We start from the raw sequence: 16,274 nt of genomic DNA, 5'->3' as shown, positions 1-16,274 counted from the left end.
CTCTGTGCTTTTGGGTGCTCAAACTCGAACTCGACTTCTCAAAAGCCCTGTATGCGATGTAGTCAGCCCACGCTGTTTCCCGTTCCCATGGAAACCATTGCCCAGTGGTTAAAGCAGGTCTATTCTGTGCCGTGAGTGTGTTTGTGTGTGTGAGAGAAAAACACATTAATCTCTGATAAATAACAGGCTTATTGGAGCCTAATATATGTTGACTGCTGTTTCTATTGTGACTCATGAAGATGATGTATGAACTAATTTCTCACGACATTCACCTTCTGGCCCCCCTCCTCTCTGGATCTTTCTCTACAATATCACTCCTCTTGTTTATCTCCCTGTATCTTTCTCCCCATCACTACATATTTTCTGTCTCTGTGTCTCTAAGATGGCCGTCAGCCCAATCGTCATCTGCCTCCTGTCACTGATCAGCTATGGCTCATCCCACCCCTCTCCTCCTCCCCGGGGATGCAGTGAGGATGTGGACCCACCGTATAGAGTGCTGTGTGACCTGGAGTCTGTCTGGGGTGTGGTTCTGGAGGCCGTGGCCTGTAGCGGTGGGCTCGCCTCTCTGGTCCTCGCTGTGCTCCTGCTGGTCAAACTGCGCTCCATTTCTGACCCCGCCAGGCGCTCCGGCATGGGGCCTCTTCTCCTGCTCCTGGGCACGCTCCTGGGGCTCTTCTCCATCTCTCTGGCTTTCCTGGTGGGAAAGAACCAGGCGCTCTGTGTGGTTCGCAGGGCCTTCTGGGGACCCCTTTTTGCCCTCTGCTTCTCTAGCTTGCTGGTGCAGGGTGTGAGGCTCAGGAAGTTGGTGGCTGGCAAGATGAGCCCATCGGGAAGCTCCCTGGCAGCGCTGGGTCTTGCCCTGGCCTTGGTTCAGGGGATCATCTCTGCTGAATGGGTCTTGCTGACAGTAGTTAGGGAGGGTCACCCGGCTTGTGAATATCCGCCATTAGACTTTGCTCTGACATGCAGCTACACACTGGGGCTGCTCCTCATTGCCATGGGGCTTTCTCTGGGGGTGGTACTGTGTGGAGGAGAGATGGGGGCAGAGGGAGCAGGAGGGAGTGACGAAGATAGAGAAGGAGAGAGTGAAAAACGGAGATGGAAGTGTAACGCCGTCTGGCTCTTCCTGTCCAGTCTGGCTTCAGCATTGCTATGGGTGGCTTGGTTGGGGTTTTATCTTTATGGCAGCCAGGCCATGAGAGGAAAGAGGATAGGAGGAGGTGGAGGAAAGAAGGATGTAAAGGTGTTAGATGAGCCTGCGCTTGCTGTGGCCCTGGTTATTCAAGGCTGGATCCTGCTGCTGTTCCACGCAATTCCTGAGGCGCACCTGTGTCTCCGGAACTCTCAACAATCCAACACGCAAGACTTCTTCGACACCAGTCACACGTCCCCTCCTCCACATTTTGGAGATGAGCTTCCAGCACACTCTCACCGACCCTTTCCCGAAAACCAGGCTTTTTCTATGGAGGAGCACGGTGCAAGTAGGCTTATGTAGTGTGTGTGTGTGTGTGTGTGTGTGTGTGTGTGTGTGTGTGTGTGTGTGTGTGTGAGAGAGAGAGAGAGAGAGAGAGAGAGAGTGTGTGTTTGTGTGTACAATACATGCTTATATAACATAGATAAAGAATCTGTTTCAAAGGAAAAATATTATTTTCAACCTGGGTTGAGTGCTACTTCAAATAATACTCATTTGTCTGATTTTATATATTTTAAGGCTGTGTACAAATATGTTCGACATTTAAATGTTTTATGATTAGTCATGGTTATAGATTTCAATAGTGACGAGGGGCCATATTTACAAAGTGCCTTTTTTTCCTCTTAAAAGCTTTTCTTAGCAAACCTTCGCTGAAGGACTGCGAGAGCTCTAAGCTACAAAGAGGGATGACATCATTTCTCATGGTTTAATGTCAAAAAACTTGAATTAAATTAAATTAATTAATTGAATTACATTTTTATTAAGGGTAAAATATGTAGGAAGTACCGCTAACTGCTAGTGAACAAACGGCATTCAGAGTTGGCCCCTCTTCAACAGAGAGAAAGAGAGAGTGATGGTTGAGCATGCTAGAGAGTAAATGAAGAGAGCAAGTGCTGTTCAGTGTGGAGAAGAAGTGAATCAGAGGAATACAACAGTACTGTCTGATTGTTCTAAAGTGGTTACGTTCAAAGCACAAATAAATAGAAGGTGGTCGGTTAATTAGTGAATTCAGGGCTTTATTGTCTGTGTTTGTGTGAGAGTGTGTGTTGGCAAAACGCAGATGTCAGTATGAGACACTGAAGGAGAGGGGTGTCACAGAACAGCAGTTGGTAATCAGAGCGCTGTGCATCCTGAGCGATGTTAATGGCTGGGGCTTAAACCCTCATGTTGGGTCAAAGCATATTTGCCTTTAGCCTCATCCCTGTCCACCTCAAAATAAGGAGTAAACAGAAAATCCAGGCAGAGGGCAGAGTCTCTGCAGATACAGATACCACCACGCACGTATCACAAGAGATGGTTGAGAGAGATTACTTTTGTAATCTGTTAGTTTATACATTCTTTTTTAGGATAATACTATATATATATACTAATATATATATATACTATATTATACCTAAATAAAATAAAATAAATAAATAAAGAATTACATTCAATCAATCAATAAATCAATAAATCAATAAATCAATCAATCAACCAAACAATCAATCAATTTCTCCATCAATCAATTCATCAATTTATCAACCAACCAACCAATCAAGCAATCCATCAAAAATGTAATGCCATCACATCCTTCAATTTGTGCATGATTCATCATGAAGTTGAGTGTAGGTAATGAGTTAGTGGTTGATTGTGAAGTTCATTATTGTTGCATTTTCCCAAAACACTGATGACCGAACCTGACTCCGCCAGATGGATTGATTCACATTTGCTCTGCAAATCCATCTGGGATCTCTCGGTTTGAGAACTTTTGGGAAGAGGTGGAAATAGTGGTTGCTGATTGGATAGATCATGATAGACAGGCCAAATCAACCGATCAGATCTAGAAATTTCCTGCAGCTTTTAACTATTAAACATAAAACATAGGATTTCTAAAGTTAGGACTGACAGCCCTTATCTTTTTGAGTTTCTCCTAACTCATCCAGGGTCCCAGGAGCTATTTTTAGCCGAACGATGTTTTGTGAATATGGCCTCAGTTCTCTCACAGGAAAAATTTATATCTTTAAAAAAAAAAAAACGACTGAAGCATAACTATCAATTTGTTTGCTCTGTATGCTACAGCATATTTTTTTGAGTAGGGACTCAAACTACAAAGATTCAGACTCATATTTCAAAGATTACAAATATACTATACTTGTACTGCAGACTAGAGCCCAGTTCAACTTGCAAACTTACGATATGACAATATTACCTGTGCCATGTAGGTTTGTGTACAGCGGCTCTCTTTTAGCTACTGTTCACACAATCCAGAATCCAATTAAACCCTGTGAAATGCCTGATTATCCAACAGGCTTACAGGGAAATGTATGAGTCATTTCACTTTGGTTGCTCTCCATATTTATCTGAAGCCAAATGCACAGATGACGAGCTAAACCACGATGGAACAGGATAAACAAAGAGTGGAGGCAGAGGCAGAAGGGAGTGTCTTGCAAGAGACTTCAGGAGAATGATTATATTGGTTCACCCATTTCTGGCTGACAGAAGAGAAATTTAGTTACTTGTTACTTTACAGATTCAGATTATTAATGCAAAATATTGTCAACAAATTTAATAACATATATTGTTTATATTAAGCTACACAGCAGTCTATAAAGTAAAAGAATAAGCCCAACCTTTACCTGCTGCAATATTAATATCATTAATTAATATATACATATATATGTATATATACATATTTACATTAATCAATCAATCAGTTATTCTGATCACTTATTATCTGATGATAAAATATTCTGAAATGGGCAATTCTGCATAATCCATCCATCCGTTGTAACCCGTAAGATTTTCATCTACTTAATTGTCTTTTAAGTTACAATCTATCAAAGAGTGAGTTAAAACAATGGTGACTAATCATTTGAACCACTAATGAAAGCACTTGTACCTTTTTTGCTCAATCTGTTTGTCCGTGGCAACATACTCTCCCTAAATGTAAATACACCGCCATAACAGTTATGTTGATTTTCATTGTAATCAGAAATCAGGAACTTGTCAGGCTTGTAGTAAGCACAGAGGTGTAATAGGAACGTGTGTGTGTGTGTGTATGTGTGTGTGTGTGTGTGTGTGTGTGTGTGTGTGTGTGTGTGTGTGTGTGTGTGGATGGAGGCTCTAAAAGAACAGGCTCACCTGCAATTACATCTTATTGCCAAAGAGGCTGCTAGAAACAAGGTATTGCAAATGTTACTGATTATGACTTTAAGTACATTTTGATGCTAACACTTTTGTACTTTTACTTAAGTTATATTTTGAATGCAGGAATTTGACTTGTAACAGAGTATTTCTTCACTGTGGCATTACTACTTTTACTTAAGTACAAGTTCTGAGTGCTTCTTCCAACACTGGAGGAAAGTCATGTAAAACGGTGTAAGCAAGAGGATATTCTTTGTTGTTGAAAGGATGAGGATTACTTTCTTTACTGGTAAAGTAAATGCCTCTGTAATCTCTACAGAAGAACTTTTTTTATTGTATAGGAATGTTTACAACTTTCAAAATAACACCCAGGTTGAAAAAAGAAGAATTTTCCTTTAAAGTGAAACACTTATATGAACTAACATAATCTGTAATATGTTAGCATAACATTAGATATAGATATTGTTTAACTGACTGTATAACTATTCTTTCACATCACTGACACATCACTCACTAACAGTCTGGTTGCTGAATGATGATTTCTTTTTGGGAACTCAAGGGAAATTCAATGTGACCACAGAGGCCGTGTTCCATAATAACTCCCTAGTTTTGTCACGATTATATAGGTTTATATTATGGTAACCAGTTGTATTTCAGCTTTTTTTCCCCTGAGAAAACATGTTTTGCCCGTCAGTTTGGCTTGCTGTCATATCTGGTAACAATCAAGCTCGATGCATCTATAGTTTGTGTCAGTCAGTCGCATAGTCTTCTACTAAACATCATTATGATGTAGATTCAGATTTAACATTTCTTACCACAACACCTGTCACTTGTGTGTGATAACTCCTATGTGTGCTTTACCTTGCCTGATGTGTCAGCTCTCCGAAGTGGAACATATCACAGCAGCCACGGAAGTATGCGTCCTGGCATCGCCTTCAGAGGTCACGTCTACCAACCCACTGAGATGGCTCTGGTCATGAATGGTGGAACAGTAAGTATGGATGTAACACACGCTCTGTGTATGTTAGTCCCATTTACCAAATAACCAACCACAGAAGTGTACTTGATCAGTACTTGTTTGTCTGTCTCTGGTAGATGCCCACAGCCCCAGTTAACTACACTGGACGACGGTTGTGGTAATATGGGACAAGACTTGAAGAGGATACACTGGTGTTAAACTGGTGTGCGATAATAGAATTTCCTGTTGCCTAAGAAGAAGAAGGAGGAGATATTGACAACATTACATGTCACACAGGATGGAGTTCAAAGAAGCTAAAACATGTTAAATGTATTTGTTTCTGCACAGATGTACAGATGTTACATTTTTGGCTTTTCTGGGTTGCCTCTTTATCGGCAGACTGGACACAAGAGAGGAAAGACAAAGTGATACAGCTTCCACAGTTCAGGAGATTTTGTAATAAAGCAAGGCATTTGTGGTGCGTTGTTTTGATCGGCACAGATAGTGTGAATAGTAATATGTAAATACACTGAAGAGGAGTGTTTTAGGCGGGCTAATGTAATATCAAAGTGTTGACCACAAGAACGTAAAGATTAAAGTATGATTTGAATATAGTGAAGTTAAAATTTTGTGTGAGCATCTCTAAACGTTTCATTAGTGATGTTTGCTTCATACACTTTCCCTCTCTTTCTATCTGGCGTCAAATTTCAACTCTTTAAGAGGGCTAAAACCCTTTGGGGTGTTTATGTAAATTACCTGCAAACGCCCACAGAGCTTGCCTGGTCTCTGTATAATGTGCCGGAAATACCCAGAGGACTCACTGTCTTCTTCTCCATATCTCCATTCTCCATTATCAGTGCTTTTGGACAGTTTTGGCTAATTTCACTATGTGTACTGATGATTGTCAAGGTTTTTCTCAGAGCTGGTGCAGAGTTCTGGAGGATCATTTGGTCATTTAAAAGGCTAAAATAAGTCTGCAACTCATGGATATGTAGTTTTTAACAAGCATAAAAAGCCATTTAATACTGCATTAGGCTGCAGTATACAGGGTTTACTGTTGGAGGTTGTGATTTTGCACTTTATCATATCTGGGCATCGTGATTTTTGAGGTGTATGATCATTTTGAAATGCATGTAATTTTAAAGTTGTTGTATTTTGTCAAAATGTATTTGAGTGTTTTCTAGAATTTTGATATGTAAGAGAAATACCAGTTTTTGTGTTGAGCAAAGTTCATTCTTGACACTGGGAACAACAGTTGACAAAACCATCTGAAGTGCTAAGAACAAATTCCATGACAACTGAGCAAACCCTATCTGCAGAGGAAGACCATGTGGTACGGCTGAAAGCTCTTGGACAGCAACTAAATTAACCTTGAAGTTGGACTGTTTTGTCAACAGGTTTCACTCATGTTTCCCGAGGTTACTTTGGATTTAATACAGCTACCAATAATTTTACACTTTGAGACGTATAGTAACACATCATTATATTCTGGCGTTCAGGATCCTCTTAAATGTCAAATTCCAACACTTTTAGTCATTCATCACTGTGAATTTGACTGGAACAGATTGAAATGCATGTATACTGTTTATATTTGTGAGACGGCAAAGTTTAGCTCCAGGTTGAGGCAGATTTGCAATCTGCTGTTTAAATATACTGGCAATTGAACTAAAAGAAAAAACCGGAGGGTTGCAGTTTTTATCTCCTGAACAACACTGAATTCAATCCAAGACATTTTATCAAGTTAAAGGGGAACACAACCTAAATTAAGAGTTCCAATAAGTTATTTCCATGGCCAAGGAGAGTTCAATCAATATTGAGCTACTCACTCTAAAAGCCAGAAACCAGAGAAGTGGGGGCCTGTGTCCACATTGTGTTTTTCCCTGGCAGAAAGGAGCTGGCATCAACATCAACATCAACATCCACATTAGCTAGCTAGCTTGCTAAATGCTACGTTAACAGAGGGTTTACTACAACAAGCTTACAACACATATGGTGATAAAAGCCCAAAACTCACAAGCAGCATTCAGTGTCCAACCTTTTCTTTCTTTGTTATGATAGTTTCCTGAACATGAGCGACATTGACGACACTTTTTTGAAAAGCTCAGATATTTTCAACCAGAAGCCCTTTGAGCGGCCGCACAAAAAAGGCTGAGCGCGGCTCTGACGTTGGCTGCATATGCTCTGTCCCCATTGGGAACGACTGAAACGACTAAACAGAGACGCTGACGCTCAGAAAAGAAAAAAAAACAATGTGGACACAGGCCCTCAAACATGTGAATTTATCAGTATAAAGTGGGGAGCTGCTCCAGAACAATGAATGGGTGACCAATGTTATTTATTTTCTTTTTTATAACCAAATTATCTTTTTTCTATTCTCAGTTGTTGAACAGAAAATGTGCCCATATACTCAACAATGCCCTGGTTGGTCTCAGTGTCATCTATAGCAATTAATTGTTCGTGGAGCAGCTCCATACTTTATACTTGATGACATCACACAAGATTTAGCACTCTAGTTTTTATTTGGGAGAGAGTTGTTAATGTTTACTGATATTTTGGACTGCCTTAGACCTTGGGAAATACATGTACATATTTTGAAAAATGGGCATAATACCCCTTTAAATTATAATTCAAAGAACATTCACAGTGTTCAAGTTGTGACCACTTCTTCTTTCTATAACACTAAATTAACTAATATGCTTTTGTATACAATTGTGTGCTCAGATATTGTACAATGGAAATATTATCATCACAGAATTTTTATGTATTAACCCTATATAACTGAATTTTATTTATGTAAACGATCCAAATGTGAAAACGGTATTTTCCTTTTGAGATCCTCTTATGATGATAGCACTGTCACTGTTTTATGGCAGCGTAACATGACTGTCTGTAATGTGATTCGCACAAAGTGGCTAATACATCAGTGCATATTTTCTGTTAATTATTGTCTGGTCATTGAACTGATCTTTCTTCATCCTCCTGACCTTATGATGCATCATCTTTACTGTTGGCACCGTTCACTCTAAAGCGATGTAGCTATACAGTCAGCTATTGTGTGGACACATAGAGAAGGAGCATGTACGGCGACAGAGAGAGTTCAGTACATTGAAAATTAAGAAAATCCAAGCAGTCTAAGAAAAATCCTCAGCACTTTGACGGAACATTTCACTTTTAGAAAAAGCTGCAAATAAAACACAAGCAAATAATGAAATGTAGGGTTTAAGGGACACTAAAAACTAATGTCCATATGGGAATTTCTGTAAAGCTTATTTTCTGAAAAGATATCCAAACATGAAACTAACCAAATATTTATTAAAAGAGTTTCTCCTCAGACGGTTTTTCTAGACCCAGCTTGTATTACAAAATGCGTGTCTATCTAGAAAACATTATTACATTAATACATATTTGGAGTATTGCTCTTATGAAACACGGTATACAATGGGTTTCACACTTGTCATATTTTGCTATTGTCAAATAAATTGCTGTATCATTTATACACAGCATAGGGAGCTTGACTGGTTTATAAGAAGCTGAAGGTAAATGGCTCTAGTTGCAGGTGCAAGTTGGCGCCTGTTGGTCAGAAAGGGCGTACACACCAAGGATAATATGAAATATATACTTGTTAAATTGGGGATAACGTTGCAAGCTTTAGGAAGATTTGTTTTCAGTAATTAAGTAGGCTAATATTTTAGTGTATTTTTACATGTTTACTTACTTGTAGGCTAACTGTAGACATGCTCGGTTATTTTGCTCTTTCTGTCTTCTAAATATGTTGGTTAAGTAAATGAAATCAAACTAAATCTGTAAAAATAGAACTAACTTGTCTTAGCCAAGGGTTTAGTTTTAACCTTTTGACCTCTTAATGTATCCATGGTTTTAACATACAGAGGACCACAGGTAGCCTGATTCATTGAATTAACTAAATACAATTGAATCATTATAAACAAAATAAAATAAAATAAAATAAAATAAAATAAAATAAAATAAAATAAAATAAAATAAAATTAAATTAAATTAAATTAAAAAAAAAAAAAAAACGCTCGTTGCTGCGGTTGCTATGGATGCCTGGCTCGTCGCTAACAGGAAAGCGGGTAGACTACTTCCGGGTGACCAGAGTGTTCAACTCTCCACCATGGTATCCACGTGAATATCGAAGGGTACAAAGTAGGTAAATCTCTCATCAAGCTTACATTTACATTGTGCGACTGTGATAAAACAGCCTCGCTATGTTGATGATAGAGTAGTTTGTTTCTTCTTCTGCTTAACCTTTTTAGCTGCTATTCAACGTTAGCTGTTGTTAGCTGCTAGATAGCATGGCTAACCAAGAGAGTGAATAAACCCGGCACAAAAGTGTTATCTTACATATGAAGTTCATATGTATTACTTATTAACTTGTCGTAAGTAAACATGTCTTTATTCAAGTGCAGGTGTCATGGAGGTGTATGAACAGTGGGACTGAAGCATGTCCCATTTTATGTTTCAGACGGATTCCAATGAAGAAGTGATTTTTGTTTCTGAGAAGTGTGCACTTAAATCCAATGAGGTTACCGTTGACCAGGTAATGTTTGCCAACATCAGATACCCAGGTTTGAATCACATTAATTTCTGACACAGACAAGGCAAAAAAATAACGAATTGAAGCCATAGCGGAAATCATGCATGCATTTTCTAACACACAACTAAGGATTGGTGAATCTTCAGTAGACCACCAATGTCTGATTAAATCAGCCGAACCTGCAGCAAAGTTGAATTGTCTGACTCATGCATACTGATGCATACATGTAAGTTTTGTGAAAACATGTTTTCTGATTTAAAATAATACTTTTTTGATGCATTTTTATAATTGTATACATTTTAGCACAATTCTTCTCTGTTTCCTGCAGGCGACTTGATCAGTGCTGCAAAGAGACATTGATCAGCAGTCCCAGCCCAAGCGGCTAGACAAACACCTGGTTAGTGTTCACACTTGCACATACACCTAGAAATCATAGTCTGGTTTTGAAGTTTGATCCTTAGAGCAGGGGTCTTCAACATTTTTAATCCAAAGAGAGATGGAGCAGGGACCCCTAATACATATACTGCATGGCCTAAAGCCTATACACATACCTTTTTTTATGATGCACACAATCCTACTCTACTAAAATAGTAATTTACATAGTCAAATATTTATACATAATATTTGAATGTTAAACATGCATGCAATAATAGACTGATTTATCCTTGCTCATAATATGTTGGATTTATGTTCCTGACATTTTAATTAAAAAAAACAAAAACTTTTAAAATCATCAAACAATTTTTTCTTACACGTCTTTAAAAATGCATTTGCTAACAAGTGGCTAAATGAGACTAGAAACAGCATCACGCTGAACATGCAAAGTCAGTTGGAAGCTAGTGGTGGGGATGTAGTCTTGCAACCGTTGTGTAGTTGGTATAAAGCCTAACATTAGGTTTTTACCTCTGAGGATTGCATTTGCGCTTCTTAATGATCGTCGCGTTCATGATTATCTTGCTAAACAAAACGTGTAAATGACATAAACTTTTGTTCGCCACAGAGCTTATTCTTAACAATAATCCAGAATTCTATGGACAAATCTGTTTCAGTGGAAAAGCCAGTGGAAAGGGTGAAAATGAAGATGAAAGAAGGGAAGAGTGAAGAGAATTTTGTAAAGAAAGAAAGGAAACACAAGAAAGGACAAGCCTCTGTGCATGTTGAGAAAAACTGTACTGATGATGATGGGAGCCTAGCAGAGGTGAAAAAAGAAAAGAAGGGGGGTAAAAACTTTGATGTAATTGTTATAGATACAGAAGAGGGGTCCTGTGATGAAGGTGGTGAAAAGGAAGAGAAGAAGAAAAAGAAGAAGAGGAAAGTTGTCTCTGAATCTGTGACTGATTCTAAAGGGCATGTGGTCAATAATGTAAATGCAAAGAAAATGGCACCAAATGGCAACAAAAAGAAAAAAAAGAAGCAAGTGGAAACTATACAGTTGAGTTTAGTAAAAGAAGAAGTGGCAAAGAAGAGGGAGGAGAAGAAAATGAAAAATAAGGCTGTTCAAATGAAACCAGAAAATGTGAAGATGGAGAAAGAGGGGGAGGAAGGACAGGAAGCTGGAAAGAACAAATTGCCAAAGAAAGCCAAGAAGGAACAAAACGGTGTAGTTGTAATCACAGAAGAGACTGAGGAGCCAGTTAAAAAGAAAAAGAAGAAGAAGAAGAAAACCATTGATGATGAAACCACTGAAGCGATGGATGGAGTGAGTGTAACAAAAAAGGAAACCTCTGCCAAAATGAAAGTTTCTGAGAATGAAATGAAGTCAGAAACACCAGAGGCAAAGAAGAGGGAGGAGAAGAAAATGAAAAATAAGGCTGTTCAAATGAAACAAGAAAATGTGAAGATGGAGAAAGAGGGGGAGGAAGGACAGCAAGCTGGAAAGAACAAATTGCCAAAGAAAGCCAAGAAGGAACAAAACGGTGTAGTTGTAATCACAGAGGAGACTGAGGAGCCAGTTAAAAAGAAAAAGAAGAAGAAGAAAACCATTGATGATGAAACCACAGAAGCGATGGATGGAGTGAGTGTAACAAAAAAGGAAACTTCTGCCAAAATGAAAGTTTCTGAGAATGAAGTGAAGTCAGAAACACCAGAGGGAGAGACTGCTGAGGTCGAAGAGGTCAAGGTGAAAAAGAAGAAAAAAAAGGAAGCCAGTGCTGAAGAAGGTGGAAATGAGTCGGGAATGCCTAAGATCAAAGGCAAGAACAAAATTAGCAGAGCATCGTCGAACAAAAAGGTGGAGAAAGAGGATATGCCCAACAAGAAAAAAGACACAAAGAGTGAGATTGTGATTGTAGAACAAGCGGAGATGGGGCTAAAGAAAAAAGGAACTAAACAAAAGGGTAGAAAAGCCTCTGTGGAGGTCAGCGAAGTAGAAGAGACGGAGCCAAAGAAGAAGAAAAGGAAAAAGGGAAACTCAACGGGAGAGGCGGACAAGCCATTAGTACTCAAATGTGAAGAGGCTGAGGAGCAGAGCAGTGAGACAATTGTCACAGGCAAGAAGAGCAAAAAGAAGAAGAGCTCCACTGAGGTGGAAATGCCGGAGGAGGCTTTGGTGGTGAAGAAGAAGAAGAAGATGATTAAAGAGGAGGTGGAAGACGAACATGTGTGTATTCTCAGAGTAGAGCGACACTGTACATGGATATTGTGTTTTGTTTATTTCCTTGGGGGTGAACCTTGTTTGTGTTTCAGGAGTCACCCCATGTTGACGTGGTCTTCCTGTCAGAGAAAACTGGAAACACAGATGAGGTCAACATCAACCAGGTAAACAGGGCTCTCATTATACTGTGTTAAGTGTGATAGTTATTGCAGTACGAAAATATTCGACGTTTCCAGAAATAATATTATTCGCTTTTTTGCTGAGAGTCAGATGACAACGTTGATACCACTCTCATGTCTGTATGATAAATATGAAGCTACTGCTTAGCTTAGCACAAACACTGGAAACGGCTTGCCTGGCTCTGTCAAAAAGGTAAAACCAAGTCTGCCGACCACTATTTCTAAAGCCCATAAGTTATTATGTATTTTGTTTGTTTTATCCACTTAAGCTAAACGTCCCCTGGCTGTAGTTCCATATTTAATGAATGGACATGAGAGTCGTATCAATCTTCTTATGCAACTCTCTAAAAGCGAATAAGTGTATTTCCAAAAAGATTTAACTGTTCTTTTAAAGTAAAAATCTGTAAGATTTGAGGTATCTTATTTCTCAGGGCCTTTTTGGCAGTAAGATGTAATTGCAGGCGAGCCTGTTCTTTCAGAGCCCATTGTCTTGTCGCGTTCATGGTTGCTACGCGTGTTGACCTATTTTTTTCTTTCTCCTTTTGTTAACTTTTTTGACACACATTCACCTCTCTACTTCTGGTCCGTCCCCTATATGTTACCCTCTTAAATACACACACACACACACACACACACACACACACACACACACACAGACACACACACACACACACACGTACGTTTCTATTACACTTCTGCCCTTACTACAAGCGTTGACTGAAGTTGGAAGTTCCTGATTTCCGTTTACAATGACATGCAGAATAACCGTTAGTGATGAGCTCCACCATCAGAAATATTTAAATAATCCCGGGAAATTATTTAAAGTGTCACTAACATGTAATATATAGAACACATAACATATAGAGAGGGAGTGTCTCCACAGACGCACAAATTGGAATACTTGGCAAAGAGGCAACACATGCTTTCATTAGTGGGTCATATGATCTATCGCCGTTGTTTTAACTCACTCTTTGATAGATAGTAACTTAACAGACAACTGTCTGTTATGTTACTATCTATGAAATGTTACAAAAAACAATGTGTGTCCAGCATACACAAACCTATAAACTCTCTGACACACTCATGAATATCTTACACATGATATCTTTAATTAGATCCAAATGTTTTTTCAGTTATGTTTAGTTCCGACAGCTGTATGACTGTTTTATGCAGGTCAGCTTAATGTAATGTGTTTTGGTTTGTCACAGGAAAGAAGACAGGCTTTACAAATGGAGATTGACAAGGCCTCTCAACCTCAAAAAGCAGCCAAATCTGAGGTCAGAATCACTGACTAACTTTCTTGTGATGAAAAAATGAAACTATGGAATTTCCTTGTAAGTGTTTTTCTTTGAAAGGGTACTCCCGTGTTTTGTTATTATCAGAGGCGGTTTAGAAGCGAGATGGCGAAGCTCGGAGAAATCTCTTGTATGTGTTGTTTCACATGTTTTGCCACTCCTCCACCTCTTAAGGAGACTAGTGGGACATCCTGAATGTATGCATTCCAATGGTAGAAGTGAATGTGGACAGACTGTAACATTTCCCTGTCCTTAGTTATATACACTTTCATGAGACTGGGGGACTCTTGAGAGGAAAAGTGTTAAATTGGTGCTGCAGAGAGTTCCTTATTTTTAAGGCCGGTACACAACACACTGACGGTCTGCCATCAGTGGAAGGAGGGCCGAGAGTCTTTGCCCTAGACTTTGCGGTGTGTCCCAAATCTCTGACAAATAAATTGAGTTTTATGTGTAAGATCAGTGAAGAGCTGCTTAATGCACTTCATTTTATAACATTTGTCTCCAATATCTCTGCGCCTCAGGGTCTCGGCCAGTGGAGCACCGCCCAGTTCGACAACTCCAGTCAGCAGCAGAAGTTCCTCCGGTTGATGGGCGGATTCAAAAAGGGTTTCCAGCCGGCTGGGGGCAGCAGTGGAGGAGCAAATATGGCACTCGGGAAGGACGCACAGCAGCAGTTGCAGCAAGGGCTTCTGGGAGAGTTTGAACGAGCGCAATCACGCAGAATGGACTTCAGTAACAGGGGGTCAGGACTTGGGTTCACTGCGCCATCCAATAAGAAGTTCTCCATTGACATCAGCTCGTGTCGATCAGTTCGCTTTGATGATTGATGTGTGCGCGTGCCTGTGTGTGTGTGTGTGTGTGTGTGTGTGAGATTAAAGGTTGAGAATGTAGAATCTTGATTAAAAGCTATATATATTTTTTTTTAAATACACCAACGTGGCATTTTGAGCGGTACAGAATCTTCCATTAAAAAAAATATATATATTGAGTCTGCATTAATATTTAAAGCATTTTTGACAATGACTTTCTTTCATGTTCTGTTGTACCAGCCAATAGCAGCCGGCATTAAGGGGTGCCAGGGTTGTCTGTTCTACAGAAACCAGGAATCATCTTGAGTTGAGAGCTAGCTAAACGATTCCACACCACTCAAAGAAAGACTTCCAGTTGAAGACGTTTACGTTTAATACTGTTGTCAAATTAATTGATTAATGGTTACCCTGTTTGATTCATCACTTGACATGGAGCAGGCTGATCGCTTGACACACTCTGAAACAAACCTGGCAACTCGACCTCTGGAATTATGTTTTGTTGTTGCGACTACGATCTTAAGACCCTAGAAGGCGGTGTTCTGCTCATTCTCCATATTCAACCTTTAAGATAACTGTGTGTTTGTGTGAAAGTTGTGTTTGTATAGCTTTTCTGTTTGCTGAGGTACACTGGGTGATCGACACCTCAACAGACTTTTTATATTAACGAATATCAGAGGCTCACCATAACAAAATGCCTTTTTTTACATACTGTGTATATTTAACATCCTCCTGCTTGAGGAACTGGACCGTTTTTACTTAATCTGTTTACACAGAGTTGGAATAAATGTATTCCTAATTTCAGTGTCAGTGGTGCTTTTCCTGCCAGTTGAATAGATAAGCAGCTGTGTGCTGCCTACTGAGGAAAATGGACAGCTAAAAATCACAATTTGTCACTTAAAGGTCCCATCTTCTAAAAAATTAGGTTTCCATGTATTTTATTATAAAGCAGGTCAAGGTGCCATGTAAATACTGTGAAAGTATCAAAACACACATCCACAGAGAAATGCACACAGCCTGTATTCAAAAACTGTCTTTAAACAGGACGTCTGGACAATTGTAATGTCACAACGATATATATGTAGAAAGTGCTGCTACAGTGTTAGTCATTCCCCGGCTTTACATAGATAGCCTGCATATTTTAATAAAATATTTTTGTGTTAATTGTCAATCTCACATAAATCATTATTTCAGAAAGGTGAGATGACTAATGAAGAAGCGCTTTCCTGCAGCTTGTCCGTGCGGATGGACATAACAGGTCTCACAAATGGTGGTTTGTGTGGCATGTTCAGAATTGCAGGTGCATTTTGTCAACAAAAAAATGAATGTCTACATGTGATCTGCGAAGGAGTGCAGAGAAAGATGTTTTTTAAAGTTAGTGTCTATGTTCAGCTCTGCTTAATTTAAACGTTTTTCCCTCAGCTGTGTGGAAGTCACTGCTCATGAAACCCAACATTTCCCGATTTTTCTGCTTCATAATAAAAGCTATTGAATAAAGAAATAACAGGGGAATTTTGTTGTGAAGAATTTACAGGAAATTAACATTTGTCTGTTTTTCAGATGCTCCGACTTG

At 39.3% G+C, this 16,274-nt stretch overlaps 2 protein-coding genes across 4 annotated transcripts; both read left to right on the top strand.

The window, feature by feature from the left end:
• Positions 1-382: 382 nt before the first annotated feature.
• gprc5bb (G protein-coupled receptor, class C, group 5, member Bb) lies at positions 383-5,455 on the top strand (the record flags this gene model as incomplete). Its single annotated transcript, XM_083924758.1, has 3 exons — positions 383-1,481; positions 5,194-5,306; positions 5,411-5,455. 3 exons carry the CDS (start codon positions 383-385, stop codon positions 5,453-5,455), a joined length of 1,257 nt encoding a protein of 418 aa, XP_083780884.1.
• A 3,914-nt stretch (positions 5,456-9,369) lies between these two features.
• knop1 (lysine-rich nucleolar protein 1) lies at positions 9,370-16,064 on the top strand. 3 transcript variants are annotated; one of them, XM_083930434.1, is made up of 7 exons: positions 9,370-9,437; positions 9,757-9,831; positions 10,157-10,225; positions 10,890-12,427; positions 12,514-12,585; positions 13,809-13,877; positions 14,417-16,064. In XM_083930434.1, the coding sequence occupies exons 4-7, from the start codon at positions 10,904-10,906 to the stop codon at positions 14,720-14,722; spliced, it is 1,971 nt and encodes a 656-aa protein (XP_083786560.1). In that variant the 5' UTR covers positions 9,370-9,437; positions 9,757-9,831; positions 10,157-10,225; positions 10,890-10,903; the 3' UTR covers positions 14,723-16,064. The 3 variants fall into 3 exon arrangements, with proteins under 3 accessions (XP_083786560.1, XP_083786561.1, XP_083786562.1); XM_083930435.1 differs by having other exon boundaries at positions 10,878-12,427; XM_083930436.1 differs by lacking the exons at positions 9,370-9,437; positions 9,757-9,831 and having other exon boundaries at positions 10,058-10,225; positions 10,878-12,427.
• Positions 16,065-16,274: the final 210 nt, after the last annotated feature.

This window comes from Echiichthys vipera, assembly GCF_963691815.1.
Source record: "Echiichthys vipera genome assembly, chromosome: 2".
NCBI lineage: Eukaryota > Metazoa > Chordata > Actinopteri > Perciformes > Trachinidae > Echiichthys > Echiichthys vipera.
Note: the sequence above shows the minus strand (reverse complement) of the source record. Positions and strands in the feature narration are given on the sequence as shown.